At 38.5% G+C, this 14,695-nt stretch overlaps 1 protein-coding gene across 3 annotated transcripts; it reads left to right on the forward strand.

The window, feature by feature from the left end:
• The first annotated feature begins 4,798 nt into the window (after positions 1–4,798).
• Positions 4,799–14,695, forward strand: seh1l (SEH1-like (S. cerevisiae)). Of its 3 annotated transcripts, XM_061081048.1 has the most exons (10): positions 4,905–5,033; positions 5,489–5,539; positions 5,651–5,693; positions 5,881–6,027; positions 6,163–6,374; positions 10,431–10,529; positions 10,646–10,786; positions 10,943–11,097; positions 12,671–12,824; positions 14,026–14,369. In XM_061081048.1, exons 1-10 carry the CDS (start codon positions 4,972–4,974, stop codon positions 14,105–14,107), a joined length of 1,146 nt encoding a protein of 381 aa, XP_060937031.1. In that variant the 5' UTR covers positions 4,905–4,971; the 3' UTR covers positions 14,108–14,369. The 3 variants fall into 3 exon arrangements, with proteins under 3 accessions (XP_060937032.1, XP_060937030.1, XP_060937031.1); XM_061081049.1 differs by lacking the exons at positions 5,651–5,693; positions 14,026–14,369 and adding an exon at positions 14,433–14,695 and having other exon boundaries at positions 4,799–5,033; XM_061081047.1 differs by lacking the exon at positions 5,651–5,693 and having other exon boundaries at positions 4,799–5,033.

Here is a 14,695-nt window from a genome sequence, read left to right on the forward strand (position 1 = left end):
GCTGCATGCACTCTGACTGAAGGGGGTTGCCAGTTATGCGTCTGACAACATAAAAAATCTCTTTCCTCTGCTGTGTGTTTGGTTTCTTATATAAATTGGTACATATATCGATATTTTACTACTGTTACCAAACAGCGGTTTGAATTTATCTGATATTTTATTCCAAGTAATAGGTCACGTTTTCTTATGTAGTGTATTATATTTGGTTACCATACACCAGTGAAATATACATTTCAATTAAATTGGACAGTAAACTTTTGGATCTTGAATCTTGGATATTGATATTTGCATTAAACGTAATTTTAATTATATTATAAATAGTTAGTTAAAAGTATGAAAAACAATAAATAATTAAAAAAAATGTGACTTATTAAACAGCAAAGAACATTAAAACAACAAATCAATCAGCATAAAATACAAAATAAATGCTTGTCTGTGAGTGATTAGTGTAAATGTCAGTGTACATTAAGTGTAAATATTCTACTTAAGCTGGCAACCCAATGTAACTTAACAATGCTACTTGCTATCTAATTTGTATTATGATAGCTATGCGTGCTTATTCTTTTAAAGGACCTGGTCTCTTAATTATATCAGTTTGTTTATCTGTGACAAGTACCTCAAAATATGTATTTTTAGTTGGTGTGATACGCCCCTCTTAATCCAAGGAAAGATACAAAAGGCATCAGGATGATATAGAAATGTTCATATTCATGAGGATTTAGGTTTTTTAGTGGAAAAAACTAAAGTTATGATCTTTTCATAGAAAAAAAATAAGAGAGGTTGGTTTAAAAATGGGGAACAATTAAAGCAGGTAAGCACATAATCGGATATCTGTTTTTTTATTTGACCCAAAGCTGACCTAGAATGTCCTTGAAATACAAATATGATGGTAGAAAAAAATGCTAAATAGTTTGGTAGATGTAATGAGCTCTCTCAAGGGGTCTGAATGAGGAGCCAATAGAAGAGCTTTGAAGAATATAATGTACATATAGCTCTAACTGCAATGGGGAAATTTGCAATGTTACAGCAGCAGAAGACATCACATAAGTAGCATGCATTACTTGGTTGAGGGAATATAAAGAAATAGAAATATACAAAAATATATATAAAAAAAACATAAATGTGATTAAACTGGTCAGTGTAAAGACATATTATGTGTCACAACATGTACAGTATATGGGTTGCACATAATTAGATTATAATTGACTTTGAAAGTGGTATACAGGCCAGCAGCAAAAACCTTGAAAGAATACAAAATCAGGCAATATGCTTTGGGGCTATTAAGACCTCCCCAAATATAGCTGCCCAAGGGGAGATGGGTGAACCTCAGATACAAACAGCTAATGCTAAACTACCGGTCAAATCTTCAAGGACACAAAAAAGAAGAAGAACAGAACTGTGAGGGCCCTCAGGCTTAGACCATGCTGGGAAGGTGAGAAAGCTAAGACAAAGTGCTATGTATGGACAGCAAGTAAAATGGCAAAAGAGATGAGGTTACATGATAAAATAGTGCAAAAGCTCCTTATCCTGTGACACCAACATGGTTATTTCCACCTGTATCATTATACTTTAAATCCAAGAACAATTGAAGAGAGACAAATGAAAAGGAAATTGGGTAGACATAGTAGAGAAATGGTTAAGGACTACACACAATACCCTGTTCCCAATATATACAGATTGGTCAAAGGAGCCAAAAACTGGAAAAACTGGATTTGCTTTTGCTATCCCAGACCTAAAAATAAATATAAAGGAAAGAACACCGGATCACCTGACAGGAAAGTTGAGATGTTGGCAATAACAATGGCATTACAATGGACATAGCAAAATAATATAAAAAAGGGTTATAGTATGTTCAGACTCACTATAAGCATTGCTATCTAAGCATAGCTAATACCAATTTTCTTAAACGCACAGTGGGATACAGAGCCATGAAGTCATGGAACCTACTACCAACAGAAATTATAAACGTGACACGTAAATGTATGTTCAAAAAGCAAATAATGAAACACTTGGGTACAACATACTTGTGACACTAGATGGTGTTGTACTGTATATAAATGTGTAGGATTCTATTACATGGTTTGACGTTTTCGCTTACCATGGAATTACCTATCAGTTTTTTATATCATGACAAAGGTCAAACTGCATAACCACTAACTTATTTTTGATATCTGTAACATATAAAATTGTATGATCATTATTTAATGTATTTTAACTTTTGATATTTGTAATTTAACGTATGTTTTAAATGTTTGATATTGGTATTGTAATGTATGTTTTAAATGTTTGATATCTGTATGTATGTCTTCAATGTGGACCCCACTAAAAGTAGCTCTGTCTCAGGGTAGAGCTAATGGGGATCCTTCTAAATAAACAAATAAACAAATAAACAAATCTGTAGATACCCCAATTTATGTAATTGTTAATATTGTTGAAGTGTCTTTCTGTTATTTCATTGGGAAATATTGGCTCGCTTTAAGGTCTGACAATCTCATTTCCGTTTTTGTATTAAATGCTTTAATTTTGAAAGTAAAGTTACGGTAGAGACGCAGACTTCCTGTTATGAATCTGTAATTTCACAAAGGGAAAGTTTTATGTTTTAGCGATCCTCTGAAGAAGCACAAACTCTTACGGGGTTGTTAAGCTTCAAATAAAGCTGAAAACATCAGTTGAAAGTCTCGACCATCTTTCAGGGGGATATTCTACAAGACTCGATCATAGTCCATGTAGTGATACACCTGCGCACTGCAGATATTCTGTATGAAATATATGAAACACTTTATAGACTACAAACTGAATTTAGACTCATGTGTATCCCAGCTCACAGGGCCATTGAGGGTAATGAAAAAGCAGACTCACTTGCTAAACAAACATTAAAACAGGAAAGAATTTTGGTGGTAGCTCTGAGTTAAAGCTCCAGTATGCTACTCAGAATCCATTACGGACAGACGGACGGACGGATCGCACGGACACTTTTTCATTTATAGTTCTCCGGTGCTGAAAACATTTCACCGCCAGAACAGTAGGTGGTGCACGCAAGACGAGCTTAGAGAAGCCTACCTCATCAGAGTTTTTCAGAAGAAGTCCACGCTGTATATTTACTTTTTTTAACTCCCGGCTTTCCTCACACACAGTGAACAAAATAAAGTGACATCCAGCGGGTCAAAATGCTGATGTTATTGTTTCATAGCGCAGCGGTTCCCTGGTCCTGTTTCCGAACGTTGTTGCTAATTCCACAGCTTGAAGCTACACGGAGGCAGCTAGCCCCCCCCCCAGCTTCCACACACAGTCAGCTGGGACTCCCAATACTAACTAATACCCAGTGTTTGCTTCTAACCTGACGGTGTTTGAGAAACAGTGTCATGAAAGCCTTGGAATCAAAGTTTTTGCGCTGTTACCACCGCATTTAGCATGGTGGCTAGCACGCTAGCGCCGTTATAACTGTGTGTGACCGTACACACATGCCGTTAGAAGAAGAAGAAGAAGAATATACACTTTATTTATCCCACACACATGCACAAACATGCATAGACACACTCATGCAATGGGGAAATTAGTCCTCTGCATTTATCCCATCTGGTGTGTGATCTTTGGACAGACACACAGAGCAGAGCAGTGGGCAGCCATGTACAGCGCCCAGGGAGCAGATGTTGGGGGAGTAAGGTGCCTTGCTCAGGGGCACTAGACAGGGTAGGGAGAATAGTCTTTTGATCTTTTGGACAGATCCAGGTTCGTCTTGATGTTGTTATTCTATCCAGGTATGTTTTTGTTGAAACTCCGTGGAGTCGAACCGTGGAGTCGAACCAGTGACCTTTTTCTGCCAGTAGTCCAAGTTTCTGCCACTAGTCCACCGCCTCTCCCAACTAGCCACCGTCAGCCGGACAACTCCGCTGGCTTAGCACACTTGTCACATTAATCGTAGAATCGTAGTTGTGTTTGGGTTTATTGTGATACAGGGAAGGTAACAGGAAGTTTGAGGTCCGGAAATGATGTCGTTTCGAAATGCTGTCGTTAGCCGACTAATCACAGCCAGGGGCTGTCCCGAGGCTCTCCGCCATGCCGACGTGTAGATAGAAAAATCAGAGGTGCACGAAAAGCTCTCCGAGGCGCTCGGAGAGGGCGTTCCACGGCGGAGATGGCGGTCCTATCTGTCCGTGTCAGTAAAAACGGAGTAGCATAGCCTTATAGGCCGAAGCCAAATCAATAATTAGGAGTAACACCATGAATGACTGGCAAAAACAATGGGATGAGGGAGAAGAATGATGCTATCTATAACAACTAAAGCAAAAAGTGGGAGGAATGAAAACAATAGAGTTAAACATTAGTTTACACAGTTATATTAAGGTTAAGAATAGGACAAACAGGATTTTTAAAAAATGCACTTATAGGGAAACATCAATCAGGACAGTGTGAATGTGGTTTAGGAGAAGAAACTGTGGAACATGTCATCTGTCACTGCCTGAAATATAACACAGAGAGACAAACTACAGAAGGAGCTGAGGAAATGTGGAAGAGTTAAACCTGAAGAATTTGTTCAATATTGGATAAGGGAAATGTAAAGTAATCTTTGAGTTTTTAAAAGAAACTTGATTCATGAAGAGCATTAAAGTTTTAATTTTATTTTCATTTATTTTATTATTTATTTATTTCCGCAGACCAAACACTCTGACCCACACTCCAGCATAGTAGGTGAAGGTAGGTGCAACCGGGTGCAACCCGCTATTAAACAACAAAAAAAGAGAAAAGAAGAAGATGCGCCCCTCTGTGGTCAACATGGGAGCACACACTCACTGCTAACACACACACACACACATACACACACTACGGGGACCCGCCAAACACACACACACTCAAATAGACACATGACAGGCCTGCTAGCTGAATTGTGTCGCCAGTGTTGTTAGCACTGGGTTGTTGTAATCATGTTTGTGGCGCGTAGTATCGCTGCGGATCATAGAGATCTGATCCACGATGTGTCGTATGATTTCCACGGCCGGAGAATGGCAACGTGCTCCAGTGACCAAAGTGTTAAGGTAAGTTACTTGGAGCATCAGTTTGCTAACGTTAGCGTTAGCTTTCACCGCTAGCTAGTTAACATGACCCTCACCACAAGCGCCCTGAGCTCATCACTTAATATTCGGACTTAAACAACATTAAGTATGTTGCTTATTCTGACTTTCGATTGCAGTTTTACCTTGTTTTATTAAGCTTAGGTTAGACATTTTTTTCGTAGCACATAAACTAGTGAAGCTGTGGGTAAGTTGTACTGTAGTTGTAGGTAATCTTTTCAGAGTTAGCATGGAGGAACAACATGAAACTCCCCAGTATGTATAGTACACTTGTGATTAATAAGTAGTAATCTGATCGGTTCAGGACCACAAAGTGAAGACCTTTTTAGTTTCCAGTTATGCCAGTGCGTGTTATATGTTACTTGACATTAACACACGTACTTCAATGCAACTTTTAATTGTGATGTTATTTCTCTCAGGTTTGGGACAAAAGCGAAAATGGAGCGTGGCACTGCACAGCAAGCTGGAAGGTAAACCACCTGCTGCTCGATCACTTTTAACATTTAAAAGCTCATGGCTAAAATTACATTATAGCCTACCATCCAATTAAAGCTATACATTTGCATAATTTTCTTTTTGAGGTATCTTTTATTCCTTGAGGATTTACGGATTCAGCTTGAACTAGTAAGTTTATTGTTCTGTATTTGGGAAATTCAGTTTCAAAACAATGCACATCATTCACATCCCCCACTTCAAGCCAAGACTCATGAAACAAACAACAACATGACATAGAGCAAGCAGTACACATCATTCGATAATATTCTTTTTGGAGTTCAGTGATTTGACAGAATCTCTATCCTCTTTTCCTCAGACACACAGCGGTTCAGTGTGGAGAGTGACCTGGGCTCATCCAGAATTTGGGCAGGTTCTGGCTTCCTGCTCCTTTGACAGGACAGCTGCTGTGTGGGAAGAGATTGTAGGCGAGTCCAATGACAAACAGAGAGGATTGAGCCACTGGGTGAGTACAACTGTACCACTAGATTCTGCTCTTTATGTTGCAGTTATAACAGGGATGATCATCCACTTACTTTGCCAAAGTTCTTGGTTTTTCATGAAAGCTCTGACCCAAGTATTTCACATTGTTCTGCTTTAGATAAAGAGAACCACACTGGTGGACAGTAGAACGTCAGTGACTGATGTGAAATTTGCCCCCAAACACATGGGCCTGATGTTGACCACCTGCTCTGCGGATGGAGTGGTGAGAATTTACGAGGCTCCTGATGTGATGAACCTGAGTCAATGGTCCCTGCAGCACGAGATCTCCTGCAAGCTCAGCTGCAGCTGCATTTCTTGGAATCCCTCCAGGTTAGAACACAACTTCACTTTACATAAAAAAATGCTGTGACAATGCAGTGTCTGCAATGTATATGATATCTATATAGATATAGATGCATATATCTATATATCTATCTATATAACACAATTTGCTGTGTGATCATTTTAAATCAAGAAAAAGTTCTCCCAACAAAGAAAAATGAACAGAATAGAATAGATAGATTGATGTTAAGTACGCTGTAATGTCACTGAAGCCAGTACGATACATTCTATAGAATTATTATTGGAAGGGTATACAGGGCCTAGTGATGAATGAAAGATAATTTGTTCTATATACATCCAACAGCATTTCTCATCAAATAAGCCATATGCCCTTATAGAAGACATTTAGACTTGTTTTGGTAGGAAAAGTACAGATGTGTACAGGCTCGCTTTCACATTGTCATGGCTAACTGTGTTGCTTTTATAGAACAGCTCATTATTAATGTTATTGATACCTGTGTTTTTCCAACTATGATGAGACCAATTGTCAGCTTTGAAAAAGGACCACTGCTGTTGGTCTACAATGTTATACTCATCCTCTTGAAATTCCCCCACTCACTAAATTGTCACTGCTCCCCAGTTACCTGACCTTACTTCATAGTTGAAATGGGTAAATACAACTTATGGTAAATGGTTTTGTATTTATATTGCGCTTTTCTAGTCTTGATGACCACTCAAAGCGCTTTACAGTACAGTTTTACATTCACCCATTCACACACACATTCATACAGTGCATCTATTCGCAGCACTTTGTTATTCTATGGGGGGCAATTCAGGGTTCAGCATCTTGCCCAAGGACACTTCGGCATGCAGATGGGTCAGACTGGGGATCGAACTGCCGACCTTCAGGTTGGAGGACGACCACTCTACCCCCCAGCCAAGCTTTTATTTCTAAACAACATAGAACTGCACCAAATACAGGTGGACTGTTGAACGCATATTTTAACTATGGCTGCAACTATTTTGATTATCTATAAATTTGCCAATTATTTAACATTATATTTAATCGGATCAGAAGACAAAAACCACATAAATTCTTGCAAGCAGTTTATTTGAAAGCAACTTCATCCTCAATGCTCTTTTTATATGTATTACAGATATATGCAACTTAATAATGACCATTCCAGTTTCAGATACCAACAATTAATCCTGACTAGTCATAATTCTACATCAAGATATCTAATTCGCCTTAATTTTGTACCATGTCAGAATGGTGTTGTGTCAGCATTTTACTGTAGATATTTATACCTTCTTTATGAAAGATGGTAATAATTCAACAGAATTGTGGATATTTATGAAGAGAAACCCAATGCAAATGAATGGCAAAAGTAGTTTTTACTACTACCTGCTGTTACAGATGTTAAAGATTTGAGTTTTGAGTGGCCAAACTAAATTAAAGATATTATTTAAACTAGTCAGAAACTCAGAATGATGTTATTGATATCTTGCCTAAACATTCTTACTCTTCGAAATGTATTACTAATGGAAATTATGTTGTTGATATACGTAAAGTTAATTCTGGATAACCAAACTTGGTCAACATTAAATTAGAGATCTTAAATTCAATATTCTCTAACCCAACCATTATTTCAATGCAAGGTTTCTGCTGTGCTAAAATAGGAAAAATATGCATTACTTGATCTACAAATGAAATAAATATTTACAAAATTGTGTGTAATTTTTAGTATTGCATATTCCAATCTATATTTTATTTACAGATTTTTGGCTTCAACTTCACAGATCTGATCATTTTCTCCCTTGAATAGCTTCTTGTGTACACAAATGTGAAACATGTGAGGACGGCCTGCAGGTCCGTCCACACATTGTGCCTCATTTACTAACATGTGCGCAGAAATATTCTTACTCTCCGCAGAAAATAAGTCTGTGCGCAAAATCGCCCCCGGTTTCATGACATCTGCAAACCAGCCTATTTAGTTCTCACCACCATGCATATATTTGTGAATCAGAATCCTTCTAAATTGACTGATCACAAGTTATTAGGACACGTACAGTGACAATGTTTACTTTGTGTTTGTTTGATTCACTTTAGAGTTTGAGACACATGCAATAAATAAATTAACCTGCTACGTCACAAGATGTGACAGTCAGGACATTAGGGTTATAGTGACCGGAATGATCCAGAGAGATTAATAACTGAATACATGTGACTATCAGTTCGTGTGAAGAGGGACAGAGACGAACAAACACACACACACACACACACACACACACACACTCACACTCCTGCAGACAGGACACTTCATTGTTGCAGAAGAAGCGAAGCCCCGTTTATCCAGAACATAAATATGAATTCATCAGGTTTTTATAGAGATGAGGAGGAGGAAAGGGCATCAATATCGTAGCAATTTAAAACATTTGGTCAATGCATTAGTAAATTTAATTATTGCTGTATTTCAGCTATTTTTTTTTTATGAATGGAGTTTTAATATACTATGCATTTAGTCAAAAGGGTGTGTGTTTACATTTTTCCAGGACAGCCAGGCCTATTTGTGTGTACGCATGGTCTGAGGAAATTCTAAATTTGTTCGCAGAGTACCAACAAATATAGGTACGAACATATTGATGAATCACAGATTTGTGTGTCAACTGACGTACACAGGGTTTATGCACAGATTTGTGCGTACACACTGTTAGTTAATGAGGCCCATTGATCCAACAACTAAGCTACTTCATTATTGTTTTTTTGATAGACTGCTAAACTTGAATTTAGACAGTGTTTTGATATTTCTCCAGAAAGTAACTTGAATTTCCTTTAGTTTTTGTTTATTTTGTTGTTGGAAAGCTTAATGTAGATTGATATATTACTTTAACTTAAATGGAACAAGCTCTTCCACTAATTTTATTTTGGAGAGATATGGGACTGTTAAAACCCTTGTGTTGTCCTTGGGTCGGGTTGACCCCCAGTGTGTGTGTGTGTGTGTGCATGCGTGTGATCATCCGCAAGCCCTGGCCGGTCAGGTAGAGGGTTAGGGTGACCCAAGGATTTTCCTTATCGAATTCTCCTGGGTGTAGTTGACACGAATGGATTGTCATTCTCGATTCGTCTGGGGGGCCAGTTAGACACACACACACACACACTGGTGGTCAATCCGACCCAAGAACAACACGAGGGTTTAATTAACGACACCAGAGAACAGGCCACTTAGGTTAAGGGGGGGTGTTTTTAAATCAGTACCCAAACTCCCACAGTCCACAGCCAGTGGAAGCTAGTCCACAGCTGGGGGAAGCCGGGTCGGGGTCGGCATGTCATATTGTGTCTGTTTTACTTAATTTCCCTTCAGGGATGAATAAAGTAATCTATCTATCTATCTTTTCGTGCGTGTCATATACGTCCCTAGCCCTAGTTGGCAGTATAGAGTTCAAGGTAAAGTGACATGAACTGTTAAAGCAGTTCTGACTTAGCTTTTTGTTCTTGTGAAAGTGTGCCTTGTAGTGCATACTTTGTTTTCATCAGATCATATTCACGTCTTTGAATACATTTTTAATAAATTCATTATTATATTATTGAGGGACTTTAAAATCATCTATAGATTAATCTAAAAAATAATCATTAGATCTATCTAAAAATGATGGATTAATGTGTTGGATTAATCGATAAAAATAATAATTAATAGGTGCAGCCCTAGTGAACTGGGCCTCAGATACACTGTAGCAGAAAGGAATAGAAAGGACTTGCTGTTTTTCCAGCAGAAAAATATCCTGTTTTTAAGACGTTCAATTTATTGGTTGCTGTATAGAGTCTTCAGCTGGTAAATGGGTTTTAGGTATTTAAGTTTGGATTAGAACTCACTGATTATACATTTGTGAACATTTAGGGCACAATTTTAATGAGGTATAAGTGTGTTTTAAGGCATGTTTCTAAACAGTTGACCTCTTATTTTTCATAAATGTGTTTTGGGCGAAACCTGTCATAAACTCAATAAGTGTCCGATCCCCAATTCTCTCTTAAAAGACATCAGCCTTGAATTTAGATTTTGAGTATTTTAGGTTGAACACTGAATTTTTTTTCTGCCTACCAACCAGCTCTCGTGCACATCCCCCAATGTTTGCAGTTGGGAGTGACGACAGCAACGTGTCATACGGTGGGAAAGTTCAGATCTATGAGTACAATGAAAATACAAGGTATGTGTCCTTTAGCCACTTTCAAAGTTAACCAATATAAAGAAAAAATCTTTGAATTTTTGTAAGTTTTCGTAGAATGTATTGTTTTAAAAAAATTATTTATCAATGTTTAAAAGGAAATATGCCAAAGCAGAGACGCTGATGACCGTCACTGATGCAGTCCATGACATTGCATTTGCTCCAAACCTGGGAAGATCCTTCCATGTCCTTGCCATAGCAACGAAAGATGTCAGAATCTTTAAGCTTGTTCCTATGAGGTGATCAATTCTTGTTAATTGTCAAAGTTGTCATATGAAGGACTCAGACATAGAGGTTGTAGTGTCATTGCTTTAAACCTGCCTTCTACGTGTCAGTGAATCTTCAAAAATGACATGAATCTATAAAAAAATATATATATTTTATCCATCTGACAGGAAGGATAGCACCTCAACAGGACCCACGAAGTTTGAAGTGCAAATTATGGCTCAGTTTGACAACCACAACTCCCAGGTGTGGCGTGTGAGCTGGAACATCACCAGCACCCTGCTGGCCTCCTCGGGAGATGATGGCTGTGTGCGGCTCTGGAAAGGTTGGGAGGATTTTTTGGTGTTGCCTGCTGTTAATGACTGCTCATGTCTCTCCATTTCATTTTGAAAAAGCACTTTTCTTTTTAATAAAAAGATTTAGATTACCAGTTTTATGAGTAAGTATAGACTTTTACGATAACCACGGTTTTGTAACTGTAAGAATTGTAAAAACTACAATACCTGACTATGGTTTCCTGCATCTCGTGAGTCACGTAGTCTGTATGTTCGCAGATCTCCTCATGATTCACGTTTTGTGTGTGCGGATGCGCTTGTTTGTGGGTGCGAGCACTTAACTGAACCGTTAGTTGAGAAGAGGGAACTGACATACCAGCCTTATTTCCACCAAGAAAAATGCCTTAAATGTGCAGTGTGGGAGCATTTTGGATATCTAAAAATGCAGGGCAATGAAGACTGATATTAAATCTGCAAAACGTGCTGTCAAAAAGTGACTGCCAAAGTTTCCAATACGTCAAACATGTTGCAACATCTTCAGGATCATCAACTATTTCTGTATGAACAAATCAAGGTAAAAAATTAAACTAGCTAATGTATGCTGCTTCAAAAACTGTTCACAGCGAGAGGAAAGATCCTTGTTTACTTTCTGATCAGCTGACTGTGCCAACAAGTCAGACATTGATTTGTCCACATTTGGAGCCATTGTCTGTAAAAACGTACGACTGTTGATATCGCGATGATGATACATTTTATATATATCGTGCAGTTGGTGGTTTAATCCCAGTCTTCCCAATTCCGAATGCCCAAGCGGTGAGATGACTGCAGTGCCATTCTCATAGATGCACTGTATGTATGAATGGATGAATTACAAAATCTGTACCTTAAAGCGCTTTAAATAGTCAAGACTAGAAAAACAGGGGTTGACAAAAAAAAAGTTGTTGAAGTCAGTGAGCTGACAACTATTGCCGATCTTGTGTCTCGAATTTTCTTTTGTGTTTCAGATAAAAAAGATGCTTTGGAAATCCACAAAGAATACAACCAACAAAGAAAGAAAACTTTATTATAGCTGAAAATGTTAACTATAGTGTAAAGTGAAAATACATACACAAGTTTGCATCATCTATAGAGAGAAATAAACATAACCTTCAGAAAAACAAAATAAGGTACAATAACTTAACAGCAACAAAGAGAAAAAAACAGATTTTTCCTGCCAGTGGTTATGCATCTTCAGAAAATCAGATGTACATATCTATCACACGTTAACCAACATCTCCCGGTGAAAAAGTGGTAACACAGGCGTAGAAGACACAGACGAAGATGATGACGGTGTCGGTGTGCTGTAAAAATGATCACGTGATCTCTGCAGCGGAATTAATATAATACGTTCTGCCTCTGTTTGCTTTACCACCTCTTGCCTAAACAATGCGGAGGATTTGTTGCTGTTGTTAATGCATCTGTGCAGATAACCTCCCACTGCAATGTGCGTGTGTGAAAGGTAAAGTCTGGTCAAATCACCCTGACTCAAATTGTCCCATCATCTCATTCCCTTTGATTATGTCCGTAAGAAATTACATATTACAAGTAGTGAAGCCCTGACTTTGCTCCATTGTCTTTCTGCAGCAAACTACATGGACAACTGGAAGTGCACGGGCATCCTGAAGGGAGACGGCAGCCCGCTCACCAGCTCATCTGGTCAGCCCACAGCCATGAGCACCATTGTGGGCTCCTCTGTTCAGACACCTCAGAATGCACTGAACGGGATGTCTGCAGGAAGGTAGGTGGTGTGGTGCATTAGACGCCACTCACCCAGCCCGACCCAAGCCAGTCAATCTGACAACTCACTCTGCCTCACACTGACTGGGACTGCAGCTTCTAACTGACAAATTCCTGGGCCCACACTGACCCAATGCTGCACTTATGCAAAGAGCTTGGCTTCCAGCATAGGAGCTGAGGGCATCAAGCCTGTGGAGGCCAAAGTTAATTTTTCCCCCCTCTTGATATGTATGGATAAATGTTGTGAAAATGATTTAGGGCTTAACACTTTCTTGGTATAAAAAGTAAAATAAAGCCGTTCATATGCATTTGAAATTGGACTATTATTTTGAGTGATTTTCATATTGCGAAAATACGGCAGAACCATTGTGTCGGTAGGAAGCAGCATTTTGTATATGTCATAAACTTGATTACAACATTTTAACATCAAGTAGCTCTATGACTGTTGCATTTAAAAAGAAGCTCATTCATTTCCTAAACACTTTTTTTCCCGATACATCTGAATGCATCTGAGCAAATATTGCCAAACTCTTTGCTGGGCAGAAGGATGGCTTGAATCAATCGCATTAACTACCTGTAATAACATTAGAAAATAGTTTATACACATGGGCATGAATACAGCCACTGACATTGACAGGTTACACGACTATGAAACTTTTGAGAAACATGCTAATACATATTTTACAGGTAACATGGTTGCAATAAACATTTTAATTTCATCATTCAATATCTGAGTTTTTTGTTGATATAGCCTAATATAATCTAATAATAACACTTTGTGAGTGTCATTGCAGATCTTCAGTTCTCTCCACTTGTTACATCACATTTTCAAGCATTTATCATTATCTATGAATAGTCACCTGCAAAAGTTACAAATGTCTACTTAAAGATATGGACTATATAACAGAAAATATTATAACTGTCATATTTACTGATGGTAAAAGGGGCAGTAAACTAATTTAGCTAATGCTTGTTTTGTCAGAGTATGTATGTGGCTGAATTCACTTTTAATTTGTTAACTTTACTTAACAATTGTTTACATTTAACTCTAACCTGAGTAACATTGGATCTGTGCACAGTATGATGATCTATGTTACAGAATAATCCACTCTGCGACCAAGTAAAACTTTGTAATGCAGTTTTCTCTCTGGTTGACAAAACTGTGACATTTAATACGATATTGTACTGCTTGTTGCATGCAGGATTGGCAAGAGAGCTCCATTTTCCCCTCCCCTGCAACAGCTGACTTCTCCAAAGATTTACATGGATCCTGCGTATCAATAATGTCTCCTCTGCATCAGCTACCATTTGCCCTCTTTGGAATGCATCACAAATGTGTCTGTTATGTCGTAGCTCAATACATGGGAGTTACTTCTGTTCATGGCTTCAACTTTGCTGTGATTACAAAATGATGTCTGGTGGGTTCACCTCTTTGAATAGGCCCTTTTGAAATCATAATCTTGTAGAGCACAAAATCCATCCTTACGCCTTTGATTTCTCATCTTTACTTCCTTTTACGTGTTTTCCCCCTGTATTCCATTGTTTTTGCCCTGTCCACGTATTTGTCGTCTTCGTCTCCTCTCCTTCCTTTTTATTTTTGTTGCTTCAGGTATTTCTTTCCACCTTTGGATTTTCCCAGAGCAGGAACCAGGTATGGTCATCTGCTGCCTCCCTCCTCCCTCATAGAGCACTGTGATGCTGAGCCCATTCAGCCTCAACAACAGGCTCTGCCCGACAGACACTCCTCTAGATCACTGCTGACCTTACCAGAGGCTGAAGGGTAGTGATATTGGGAGTGTTTTAGCTTAAATAAGCAGGGAGCCACAGAACTGTCGCTCATTTCTAATAAAGACCTTCATTCTGTGTTTTTAA

This window comes from Limanda limanda, chromosome 11 (genome assembly GCF_963576545.1).
Source record: "Limanda limanda chromosome 11, fLimLim1.1, whole genome shotgun sequence".
Classification (NCBI taxonomy): domain Eukaryota; kingdom Metazoa; phylum Chordata; class Actinopteri; order Pleuronectiformes; family Pleuronectidae; genus Limanda; species Limanda limanda.

What these genes read in the sequence shown, in the direction of transcription:
- seh1l (XM_061081049.1), top strand. Translation starts at nt 4,923, where the DNA reads ATGTTTGTGGCGCGTAGTATCGCTGCGGATCATAGAGATCTGATCCAC. An exon ending in AGAGAGGATTGAGCCACTGG is followed by an intron (nt 6,028 to 6,162) that starts GTGAGTACAACT and finishes GTTCTGCTTTAG; the next exon opens with ATAAAGAGAACCACACTGGT. An exon ending in ATTTCTTGGAATCCCTCCAG is followed by an intron (nt 6,375 to 10,430) that starts GTTAGAACACAA and finishes CCTACCAACCAG; the next exon opens with CTCTCGTGCACATCCCCCAA.